Source organism: Phyllostomus hastatus, unplaced genomic scaffold, assembly GCF_019186645.2.
Source record: "Phyllostomus hastatus isolate PE091 unplaced genomic scaffold, TTU_PhHast_1.1 phas_contig_80, whole genome shotgun sequence".
Lineage (NCBI taxonomy): Eukaryota > Metazoa > Chordata > Mammalia > Chiroptera > Phyllostomidae > Phyllostomus > Phyllostomus hastatus.
The window spans coordinates 26168147-26181463 of record NW_025333960.1 but is presented as its reverse complement, the minus strand read 5'-3'; the positions used below and the strand labels follow the sequence as shown (position 1 = coordinate 26181463).

Genomic DNA, 13317 nt, shown 5'->3' with positions numbered 1-13317 from the left:
GAGTGGCAGTAGCAGAGGAGGTCCCGAGAGGAGGAAAGCAGTGGTTGGGAAGAGCGAACTGAGGCCACGCATAAGGGAAGAGCCCTCTCCAAAAGAGCAAGTGCGTTTGCACTGAAGGCAACTAATTTCTCAAATCTGCAGGGGCTTCTGGCATCTGATTTCACATCTGTGCAGTGCTCCTCACTGTTATTCCAAGTAATGTGTTCGATAACTGTTTATTACTCTACTTACCCTAAATATTCTAAAATTGATTTTGAGTCAACTTCTCATATAAGAACACATTTTGTGTCACAAGGACTATTCAAACCAGTCTTTTATTTGGTTCTAAGCTTATTTTCATAATATTTCATTTTCGTTACTAGAAAATTGATCCAAACATCATACAGTTGCTCTGGTTGTATTTCTTCGGTGTGCTGGAGCAGACTCACACTTGCCATATCACTGCGCATGTAAGTCGCAGAGGTGAGTGAATGGGTAAGATCAGCACCTGTTGACATTGGCACTCATTCGCGTAAGGCACCTTGGCTCAGTGGGCCAGGAGTCAGCAACTGATGCCTAAGGTCATTATCCTTTCGGAAGCCAGAGCTTCCTCCTAGGTACAGAGAACTCTTCATGATCTCCTTTGCTTTCTACTGGGGATTTTACAGTTCATCTGGATTCCTGAAGTTTTGTACCTTTGCATAAAATCACTTCCCATTTTTTATCTTTTATTATTGTTGCTCTTGCCCTTCAAACTAAGAAAATAACAAGGGCAAATAAGTTTTTTATCTCTGATTTTTAAATATAATTAGTGGCATCAAAAGGCTTTGTATTTTGGGGGATAGGGTATTAAAATACAGACATTTCAGAAAAAACTTTTATATGCCTTATGATGCCCCATAATGATTTAAAATTAATTCCAGGTTTAACTATATTCAAACTAAAGCTCATATTTTAAATAAATTTGCAACAAACTCATTTAAAATTATTATTTAATATAATAATAAAACACAGGAAAATAAAAACATTTAAACTTATCTCCAAGTCATATTTATGTGATAATTGTGACTGCCTATAAAGAGTCTTCTCTAAATTATAAAAATGTGCTGCTTTTTATTAAGACTTAGACTAATATTCTCATGATGGACAAGTACATTCTACAACACAGGAAATTTTAAGATAATTACTAATACTATATCCAGCTACTATTCAGTATTTATACTGTACTTAGAATTTTGCAATAAAAATGAAAAATACCCCAATGTGCTTTACTACAGTATTTCTAGAATAGGTTTTGATAACTTTTGTTTTTTAAAGGCTAAAAATGAAAGCTCAGCATATTGTCAGTAGGCTTAATCTCAATTATACAACAGATAAAACAGGCAGATGATAGTTATCTTAGAGTTTTAGTCACTTGGAGGACAGTAATAATCAGGTCAGACTCACACTAGTAGATACATTTAAAGTTACTGAGAACTAGAATGAAGACAAACATTCTGAAGAGTTTTATTCCTTAAGTATTAGGGGAAAACAAAGCTTAAGTAGCAAAGCATTGAAGCTTAAACAGGTTCATTATGAAATCAAGTTCATTAGCCCACCAAGAGTGGTAATTCTGTAACTGGACTTAGTAACCCTTTTTATAGATTGAGTGGATGATCTTTCATGTTTTCCAGGATAAAATTTCACTACTCTGCCTGGTTTGTCACGGGCCTGTTTTTCTACCCAGATTCCTAGCCACAGGAGTTTTGTCCGCTGGTTCTGACAGAACTTCTTTTTGCTTCCGCTGCTTGGAAACTCCTTGTGAGACTCTGTAGATTTGCTAGTGCTGTTGTTGTTGCCTTTCCTTTTTTTCTGTTGGCTCTTACTCAAGGATTACGTCTCAGTTCAGAGGCTGACAGCCCAAAGTCAAGGTGCTGGGTGATTTGTTTTTTAATGAGAGCTTTCTCCCTCCACTGAAGACAGCTGCCTTCTCTAGGTGTCCACACAGGAGACAGAGGGTGGGAAGAAGCAGAGGATGGGGGTGGTGGGGGTGGTGGATCAGGTCTTTGTTCTCTGGTGTCTCTTGTCATTAGGACACTAATCCCATCAGATCAGAACTGCACCATTATGACCTCATTTAACTTTGATTACGTTCTTATAGGCCCTGTCTCCAAATGCAGTCATATTGGTGGTTCAGGCTTCAACTTTGGAGTTTGAGGGAGCACAGTTTAGTTCCCAGTATCACTTCTGTTACGGAAAAGATATAATCCTCCTGTGTTCCTGAAGGCTGGCTGGGGCCAGAGGGGGCTTTGAGAGGCTTTCCCTCTGGTTGTGGGTGAAGGTGAAGGTTTGCAGCATGGGAGGTGACAATGGTTGGAGTGCAGAAATTCAGAAAGCTTTGTTTGAGAGTGGAAGAGCTCTTCCACACAGAGGCCTCCAGAGGTGAGACAGAATCTCTGATGGGTGCCTTGAATATTTCAGAGATGGGACAGAAAAGCTGAACTTAATGTCTGAATCCTGAGCTGAGGCCTTTGAGTTTCAGGGAAGCCCAAGAAGTTAGACAATGAGCCCACTGAAGTGACTAGAATGGGATGACTGAAGGTCATGGCACCTTCTGGATGAACCTGGTCTAGTTGAGGGCTCTGACCTTGGAACTTGCACATGGACTTTGAGGAGCAGCCACACATCTAAGAAGGAGCTCCGTCTGAATGCAGCAGCAGATGATTTAAAAGCCACAAAATTCAGCCTAGAGAGACATAAAGGACTATGCCCCTTGTGTTGCAAGCTACCTGTATATTAAAAAGTTTAGCATAGTGGTCATGACGATTGTCTTTATTCCCTCTTAGAACTGGAATTGTTTTGGGCAGGACATGGGGTTTGTATATTTCCTTTCCTCCAGCCCCTTACATTGCCTGGGTGACTTTGGGCCCTGACACATGTTTGCTGAATGAGATAATGAAAGCAAATAAAATGGCGTAAGCATCGTTAAGAGAGTCAGGGTCTATGCACATCTTGTGCCTCAGTTCTCAACAGCTGTTAAGTTGCTACACCTGCTGTTAAACTCAGCTCAAGGCTGAGCCATCAACATCCTGGATCAACGATGGACACACATGGACTTGACCTCCTCCCTATAGTTTTCACCTCCCTGGTTTTGGGTATTGGAACTAACCAGTCCCTGTTAACCTAGCCAGAAATGCTTCACTTGCATGAAGGAATGCCACTGTGTGGTTTCTGCCTTCATACACCTGGCCTTACCTTGTTCTTTCCAGAGCACTGTTTTGCGTTGTTACCTGAATCTGCTTCTCTCAGGCTGCAATAATGTTTTGCTCAAGTATGTGCTTTTTATTCTTTATTACAAGTTAAAACCTTTTTTCTTGGTTGACAAATATTGAATATGTAAGCCTCCTTTAGAGGTTTTGTGTAGTAAATTTGCCTTCTACTGTAAGCTGAAAAATGGCATCTCAGTACAATCAAGTAATTACTGTCAATAATTTACATATAAGAAAAGCATGTTTTTTTTTCTTAGAAGGTTCATATAAGGCCACAAAAATTGACACAGCTCTGAGTGTAATCACTCATGTTTTGGGTGATAAAAATGGTCCGCAGAATTTCTTTTACTTGGTTTTAGTTTCTGGCATACCAAAAGCCAGCTTCTTCATGACACTTAGGATAATTTTCTTTCCGTTATCATGCTAGTCAAATTTAGAAAGGATACATATACTTTGCGTTAACCAGGAGACATTTTCCAGAACTTCGTTAGGAGTTGGAGGAGGATCAGTATTCCTGGCATCCAGGAGCGCCTCTGTCAGGACAGGGATCCCTGCAGGCGGATTTGAGTTCTGCAGTGGGAACCAGAAGTGCAGCGTTGGCAGGGAGGACGCCGGAGACGATCTGGGCGGCAAGGACCGCGCCAGAGAAGGCGGGGCGGTAGCGCCCGGGGGTGAGAGGAGGGGCGTGGGAGAGCCAGCAGGGACCCGCTCGTGGGACCGCTTCCCCGAGAAGCGAGCGCTTGGCGCTGCCACTGGGAAGCGGATGAGCAGGCTCAGGCACCTCCCCAGCGGCTCCTGCAGTGATAAAACTTGAGAAATAACAAGGAGGGGCGACTCGGCGTCTCTTGGGTCCAATCCCGTCTCAGAAACTAACAGGCTCCCAGGAAACTAAGGCTGAGAGAGGCTGAGGTGACCGACATACCTCCTGCACTGCTGCACCTTCCAGGGCTCTGGCTCTCGGCTTTCCGACCCGCGCTGGGATGGCAGGCGCGGGATCTCTGAGCTCCCTGCGCGGAGCCCTCTGCAGCCTGCTGCTGACCCTCGTGGTGAGTCGGGGCCCCGAGCCCGCAAGGCGCAGGCAGCCGGCGGGAGCCGGGGTGGGGAAGAGGGTAGGTCTGCCCTGGTCCCCGCTGCGGGAGTGTTAGGGAGCGAAGTAGACCGGAAGGTGATGACCCGCTCTTTAGCTCTGTGTTCGAGGTAAGGGCCAGCCCACATTCCGGCCCGGAGGGGTGAGGATAGAAAATGCGCTTTGAAAGGAAGAGTGGGGACTGAACTTTTTGTTTGGGACACGGCGTTCGATTGCTTGAATTACACGGGTCGCGCTCCCGGTTCGATGCGCTCGGGACGCAAGGCTTCGCTGCTGGGTGGTAGCTGAAGTTCGCATTACTTCCCTGGCTCCCAGGCTGGCGGTGGTGGTTGGGGCGTGTTTGGGTGGAGAGAGAGGAAGGGTATTTGATTAGGTATGCCAGGATCCCGTAGGGAGAGCAAAATAAAGACTTGAGATGGAGTTCTAGGGCTGTCCCCTATGCTAGGGTCATCTGGAATGGGGACATTTGTGCTTGTAGGCGTTGGAGCCATGCTTCTGGGTCCTGGCGAGGAGTTACCTCTGCGAAGCGGCTTGCAGGTTTTGTCTCCCCAAAGGTTGTTCAGCAGCTCGCTTATACTGTCCACCTCCTAGAGCCACGTGATGTGGGTTGCGGAGTGTGCCTGGGGCGCGAGGTGGTGGGAAGGCTGGATTTGGACTGAAGTTGGGGTCGTTGGTTTGAGGGGTGAGTTGGGGTGAAGCAGAAAGGATGGAGTCCGGATGGGTAGGGTGATGGGACTGGCGTGGGGCTGGGTCTTAGGTTGGGCTCCGGCGAGAACTGCTCAAGCCCAGAGCCCATCTTGGGGTCTCCTGTGCGCGGGAAACCTGCGACCTAAGACCAGATCCTCTTGGAGGGGAAGTTAGGGACAATTCTAGAATTTGGGAGACATGAAGGGAAAAATCGGGAACTCTGACGGCGCTATTACGCTCGGAACTTCAGTGGAGACCAGGGATGCAATCGGGGACGTACTATGGAAAGGGGCTGGAGACCGCAGACTTCTCTGCATCCCAGGGGATCCGTGGGGTCGGATAGCAAGAGGCCATGCTTGGCTTAGGGTTTAGGCTGATTTTGGATTGTTGCTCCTCCTCCATCTCCAAGCAGGGAGACCGGATCCAAGCTTTGTTCTCTCTTTGAATCAATGAGTTATGAATATTGGACTGATAGTTATTATCTAAGATATATTTGTGGACAAAGGTTGTAAAACGCGCGCGTTGATCTGCCAGGCCACTATTCCACCAAAATAGCTGAGCCGGTAATATAACTCTTTACAAATGGAAACTGCTGTCAAAGTGGTTCTTTTGTGATGTAATCGATAGTGTTTCCAGCTTTTTTTTGATTAAAAGCATAAATTTAGTGTTTTGTGTTTTCTCTGAGAAAGGAATGGGGACAGGGTGAGAAGAAGCTGCGGAAGTTCTGCGTTACCAAGATTTCTATTCGCTGGAGGGCAGGGCGCGGCGCTTCAGGCGCTGTCCCGGCGGCGCCGGGGTATTGGGGAGTGGCCAGGCAAGAAAGTGCCTGTAAATCTAGAGATAGCATCAGCTCTAGTGTATAACATTCGTTTAGATATAGTTAAAAAATAATTTTTAAAGTTTAGATTACATAGAATGTCTGGAGATTTTTAAACGGTAATACTGGAGAGTGTATATAGAATAATTTCTTTCATTGAAAATCCTCCATTTACAAACACCTTCAATTTCTGTTCAGATGGTAAATTAAGACCTCTACTGAGCACACTATATTTGCATTTCCTTTTGGCTCATTTAATTACCAACTTTTCAGCCTAATGGTACAAGCATAGCATTTTATAACCAGTTTTCATTTTATTGATACCTTTGCGGAGCTCTCAAAACCAATCCCATGTTTGAAGTGAAATCTCTTCACAGCAAGTCTTTAACACAATACTGAGACTTTTAACATGTTAGCCTTCCCGCTGAACTGTGTCAGGGGTCCAGGGGTCTTTCCATTTGTACTTTTCTCCTGACTCTGCACCCTTTTACTACTTTAAACTGTTACAATTTCTGATGATCCTCCTTGCCCTCACCCAAACAAAGAAAAAAAAAGGGAAGGGGGGAATTTTAAATATGTGTTTAATCATGTCCATCTTATCAAATCTACTTTAGGAATTGTATTGTTACCATATATTATGAATAGTATGTACTTGTGTAACAATGGAAAATTGTAACAATGAGAAATTTTAACCCACCCCACCATTTTTTTAACATTGTCTCTGTAAATGCTGATTCTGACTAATATGTAGCTTATAGATGAACAGCATATTTGTATAAGAATTCTAGGAACTGGTTTCAAAAGATACAGACGCCAACCTTCAGGCATACCAGCTCTGAGAGATTTGCTGACCTTCAACCTTGGAGTCGGGATACAGGAAGCCAGGATGGCCTGAGTGAGGCTGGGATGATACGAAGCCAGGATGAGTAAACCAGAATGACGCACACTGGACCATCACTTAGTGCCTTATCAGAATGGAGCGTGCTCCTCTGCCCGTAGAGAAATTTTCAACCCCCTTCCTTGATCTTTGTTCTGTTTCACTTCTCCCTCTTTGTAAAAGCTTCTGTGTAGAGATGGGTTTTGAGACGTGAGTCCCCCATCTTCCAGGTGGCGGGCACCTGAATAAACCACTTCCCTTTACATCAGCACCTGCCTCTGAGTATTTGGCTTTCATGGTGACAGGCAGCTGGACCTGCTTTAGGTTACACTTGGACACAGTTAATCTCTCATTTTGCTAAAAGGGATCTTCTTCAAAAGGAACTAAAATAGAATTTTCGTTTATGGCGTAACATGCTTTTCCCTTGGATTATATGAATTCCACCTGAAACCCATGTTGACAAATTGGCATTCTACCTTTTCAGATTTTATAGCATTAATTAAGGAGACTGATGTGTCATGTGAGTCCTTTACCAGACTTTTTAAAATAAGATTGACATATTCATCTTTTAAAATAAAAAAACCACAATACTTTCTATTATATTTTGCATTAGTGAAAAAAAGCATAAGGCAAATAAAGGAAGTGATGAGAACTAGTGTATATTAAACCCATAATCTTAAGGAATTCAAAGTTTTGGTAAATGTAGATCAATGCATTATCAGTAACCTTTTGAAAAGGAGAACACCTTATGAATGACACCTTTTGAAACAAAGCACATTTTTCGGCCTTGTCGTAATTTCCTTGACAGTTATTCCATATATGGCACCTGAGGTGACTTGTGGTTAATTATACTTTTCATTTAAGTAGAATCCGGTCTTACTAAGAGTTTGTTAGAAAGAAATTAGTAGAATGATCTCAGCACTGGGAATGCAGAGAGGTAAATCCTACAATTTACCTTTGAGGTGATAAGAATTTGGAAAGTGATATTTTCACTTTGCAGAGGGCAGTGTCCATAGAAAAATTTATGAATTAAAATTTCCTGTTATGCTCAGTCAAGACAATGTCTTTATTTTTCAGACATTCCATAGATTTCAGTTACTTAAGCTTCTTTTTCTTTGTTAAAAGAGTGTCACTTTAGAAAGCCTACCTGGTATATCCCCTGTTAAATTGAACAACAGTAAAATAAGTAAAACAATCTTAAGTAATCTCTTTGGTTTTCACCTTCCTTCTGGCTCTAGACTTTTCTATCAGGATTTAATGATTTGTATGATAAGCTTTTTATACAATGAATAAAATTTGGGTATACTATAAAATGAACCAAAACAACTTTTCCAGATTACAATAGATAGTAACTTATATTATTATTTTTAAAAAATTAATTTGTTATATTTTGATTTAGAGTTGCTTACCGCTCTAGGTTTTATAATCAGATACTTAAAGTTGCCCCAAAGGGTTCTCCATTAAAAGAGATATTTTGTAACTCAAATAATCAATCCATAATTCACCAGTCTTTAAAAATGCCTTTTTATATGTTGCAGTTTTTATTGGGTACTCTTTTATATAACATTTATTTTAAAATATCTTTAAAGGGCATTAGTTCATCATTGTTAATCTAATAATGCCTTTACATTTTTTACTTTACTTTCAATAATATATTCAATCCCCACAAATATGGTATCAAATTACTTCTAGTTTCAAGAAGCACAACATAAGTGAAATCTGTATATGAGTATCATCTTTTAAAAATTATATTGATGAATCTTTATATTATTTCCTTTTTAAATGATTTTATTTACTTATTTTTGGAGAGAGGGGAAGGGAAGGGAAGAGAGGGAGAGAAACACTGATGTACGAGAGAAACATCGATTGGCTGCCTTTGGCATGCACCCAAACCAGGGACTGCTTGTAACCCGGGCATGTGCCCTGACTGGGAATCCAGCCATCCGTCTCTCACTTTGTGGGATGATGTTCAACCAACTGAGCCACACTGGTCAGGGCTAATTTTATATTCTTTCTAATGATGTACTAAACAGCAATGAAAATGAACTACTGCTATATACTCAGGATGGATAAGTTTCAAAAACCAGAATTTGAGTAAATAAATTTAATTATATACAATAAGCATAAGACTACATATGTTTAAAAGCCAAAAATTGGCAAAACCATTGGGGATAGGCCTTACAAATAACAGTAATGCTTTATTTCATAACTTTGAAAGTGAAACCCTAGTTTTCATTTTATTGTTTCTTTTTTTAAAGATTTTATTTATTTGTTTTCAGAGGAGCGGGGAGAGAGAGAGAGAAACATTGATTGGTTGCCTCTCATATGCCCCTAGCTGGGAACCTGGCCTGCGACCCAGGCCTGTGCCCTCACTGGGATCCAACCAGCGACCTTTTGGTTTGCAGGCTGGGGGCTCAACCCGCTGAGCCACACCAGCCAGGGCCATTTTATTATTTTTTAAAATACCTATTTATGCAATATGTAGTCTTTTGTGTTTATGTTTTAGAAAGAGCATTTAAAAAATCAAATAAACAATAGAGGATGAAAAAAAAACAAAAGCTCTTCTTCAAAAGTATGGACAAACCTTGCTATGATTGAGCAAGTAAAACATAGAGAAGGCCCAGATCAAAAATATTAAGAACAAAAAGAAGGCATAGTTATTAAGAAGACAAATGTTTTAAAAATAGATATTAATATTAATAAATTATTCCAGTTAATTTGAAAACACAGATGGGCAACTTCCAACAAAACACAAATTACCAACATTGACTCAAGGAGGAATGTGAAATCTATGCAGACTTAAAACTATTAAAGACATTGAATTAGAAGCCAAACAAACACACTCGCACACATCTACCAGGCCCAGACCTGTGATAGATGAATTCTTCCGTAATTATATGGAACAGATAATTTATAGCTTATAAAAATTGTTTCAAAGAGCAGAAAAAAGTTGAATCAGTTTTTGAAGATTGAATGAAGTTGAAAAATAGTAGCTTGATCTCATTTATGGACATATATTTAAAATACTAAAGTATATAGCGGCAAATGAAACCAATAATGTGTTAAAAAATATCATGTCCTATAGGGTTTATCACAAGAGTGGAAAGGTGGTTTTACTTTAGATGGTTTATTATTGTATTTTAAAATAGTAATATGTGCAACATAGTAACATTCAGAGAGAAAACATGTTTATTTCAAAATAAATAAATTCTGTATTTGTGGAGCCTTTCGTGTAATTTATGCGGCATTATCATTAGTTAAGAAAGGAAGACATACTCAGGGATGGTAAAAAGATATGATCAGACAGTCACAGTGAATCACACATAAAACACATTCCAGATGGGCAAAAAATTTAAAAGTTGGAAGTAACTTGACAATTTTTAGATAAGATCAGATAGTTATAGTGAATCACATATAAAATACATTCCAGTTGGGTAAGAGATTTAAAATTTGGAAGTAACAGTTACAAATATTGAATAACATATTTATGACAGCAGAGGAGTTATTAATATACAAAAGTATAAACAGGAAAAAATGATTAATAAAATTGATTACTTTCATATGGAAGCACTATTTATCAAAAGATATCACAAAAAGGAGTTAAAAAGCAACCCATATATGCCTACAAATAAAAAATGCAGTAATATAAAAAAAGATAAACAATATGGAAATCATTAAAAGAGAGGCATAGATAATTTCCCAAAGATAAATGGCAAATAAACACAGGAAACAATGCTCAGTATCAGCAGAGATTAACAAAATCCAAAATAAAACAACAGCCATAAGATTGGCAAAAATTTTAATGTCCTATAGAATTCATTATAGTAGAGGATTTGTGAAGTAGAGAGGTCTCATAATCTGGAGGCATAAATATAAATTGTTATTAGCACTTTGGAGAACAACTTGGCAACAGTTACCGAGTTTGGACATGCCCTTATGTTTCCACTGCAGGTATGCCATATCAAGGCTGTTCACTGCAGTATCATTTGTAATAGAAAAACTGGAAAACAAAATGATAATCTAAATTACCATCATAAGAGAATGATCAAAATAAACTGTAGTATATTCTTGGAAAATCTTAAATATATTGCTGAGTGAAATAAAGCAAGATGCAAAAGAATGCACATGGATATCTTTCAAAAAGTATCCAATCACATAATATGAAAAATAGAGACACTTATTGAGGAAGATACAAGATACAGGGAACACTGTACATAGCACAGCAACACCTCAGTCCCCTTCAAAGTAGGCACCTTGACTTCATGCAGTTCTCCCACTTGCCATTAGCTGCCCTGTGGTATTTTTCTGAATCTCATCGATGGTCTGAAGTTTCTTCCATTTCAAAGGTGATTTTAGTTTTGGGAAAAGTGAGAAGTCACAGGGCTGCAAATCTGGGCTGTAGGGGAGTTGAGTCACCTGGTGATTTGATGTTTCATCAACAACCTCTGCATGAGATGTGATACATGAGCGGGTGTGTTATGATGAAGCTGCCGATCACCAGTTGCCCATATCTGCGGGCGTTTTGGTCCTATTGCATCTCTCAACTGATGAAGAAGATTGAAGTAGTACTCATTAATTGTTGGCCCTGGAGGGCCAACTCGTGACAGACAACACCTTCCCAATAGAAACACAGATAACATGGTCTTGATCTTGCTGCAACTTTGCCATGACTTTGGGTGTGGAGAACCAGGCAACTTCCACTGGGTTGACTGGGCCTTCATTTCCAGATTATAGCCGTAGACCCACAATCCATCTCTGATTATGACCTTGAGGAAATCGGGTTCATTGATAGCGGTTTGAATCAAGTCATTAGCAACTATGGTACAATGTTCCTTTTGCTCTGGTAGCAGAAGCTGCAGAATGAATTTTGCCACAACACATTTCATGCCAAGATCCTGCATCAAAATCTTAGACACAGTAGTTTTTGGAATCCCCAGATCAGCTTTAGTTCTTACACTATCAGTCGCTGATCTTTGTTGATTGCAGCCCATACACATTCAACGTTCTCAGATGTTCTGCTTGTTTCAGGCCTTCCAGAACATGGATCACTTTTAATAGATTCTCAACCATCTTTGAAACGTTTGCGCCACACTTTTATTTATGAGTGCTGCACTCATTGCATCCTCCCTGAAAGCCTTTTGAATCATCTGAGTAGTTTCCAGGGAGTAATGTTTAAGCTTTACTCAAAATTTGATGGAGATTCGTTGCTCTACTCACTCAGTCATTTTGAATGTTATGGCCACACAGTACACATTGTCACTCAACAACATCTACTGCTCCCACTGACTAGTACAGTGAAGTCATCATTGTTCACACGTGGGCATTCTAGTCCACTCTCCTAGGCTGCCAGGTAACATCGATGTCATGTAATACATTCTTGTTGTATTAACAATGACTGGACTTTTTCTGGACATGCCTTTTTATGGGCATGTGCATATATAATGCATATATGTTAACAGTATAAAAACCTACAGATGAAATATATACATCAATCTAGAAGAATCTATTCCTTAGGGAGGAAATGGAATGTAGGCCTCTAACCATATCTGTAAATTTGAATTAAAAAATGAAACAAAAATTAGAAAATTATTAATTAGAAAATTATTAATTTTTTTGAAAGTCTGGATGGGTACATGAGCTTTTATTATATTTGACTTAAATATTTCATAGTAAGTTAAAACATTTTAAAGAGCTGTGATTAAAATATTTGAACATTGTTTTCTTTTGATAGTGAAAAACACCAATGATGGAGTGAAATTATATTTGGTCCAATTGCTGCACTATTGAGCAAGACCATTTTTCACCCCAAGAGAACAACTATATTCTTAAGGAATAATAATCAACTGAGCATATAAACATAGTTGAATTTTACTACGGGCAAATGAGTTATTATTTAATTGTAGCAATCTGATTATGACTTTCTGAACATGATGTTTGGGTTTATATTTAAATTAATGTTGACCCTATTTGTCCGTATTTTTGAATTTTTTTTACCTTAACTAATTCAAGATAGATATTACAGAGGTATAGTCACATTAAGAGCACATATTAATATAAGAATTTTGATTATGCATATATATGTATTTACAACTGTTACCATGACTTAAGAGCTTTTAATTTTGTGAAGAAATCTATTTTATATTGGATTATGTAAGAAACAAGATACTTTCTTGTAGTTATTATTCAGTTTTATTTTGATGACATTACATATGTGAATTTGTAAATTTGAAAGAGCCTATCACTGCCAATTTGCAGAGGTGGGTGTGGAAAGAATCATTTTTATACCAATGACAATGAATCCTCTTTTGTTTTAAATAGCATTGTTAAGGTACAATTTACATCCCATAAAATTCACCCATGCTAAGTATATAATTGAGTAAGTTTTAGCAAATTTACAGAATCATCACTAAAATCTGATTTTAAAACATTTCCATCACCTTAAAAAACAAAAACCCTTCATACCCTTTTATAGCTATTTCCCATTCCTACACCCAGTCCCAGGCAACTAATATCCTCCTTTTCTATATATTTGCTTTTTTTGGACATTTTATATAATATCGTACAACATGTACTACTTTGTACTTAGTTTCTTTCACTGAACAGGATGGTTTTCAGGTTATTC

At 39.2% G+C, this 13317-nt stretch overlaps 1 protein-coding gene across 2 annotated transcripts in view; it reads left to right on the top strand.

Moving 5' to 3' along the window:
* Positions 1-3893: 3893 nt before the first annotated feature.
* DSC3 (desmocollin 3) overlaps positions 3894-13317 on the top strand; it is a 47738-nt gene continuing 38314 nt past the window's right edge. For both annotated transcript variants that reach the window (XM_045850224.1, XM_045850225.1), the window contains exon 1: positions 3894-4273. In XM_045850224.1, coding sequence (XP_045706180.1) covers positions 4208-4273 — 66 coding nt within the window. In that variant the 5' untranslated portion in view covers positions 3894-4207. The remainder of the gene's footprint in view (positions 4274-13317) is intronic.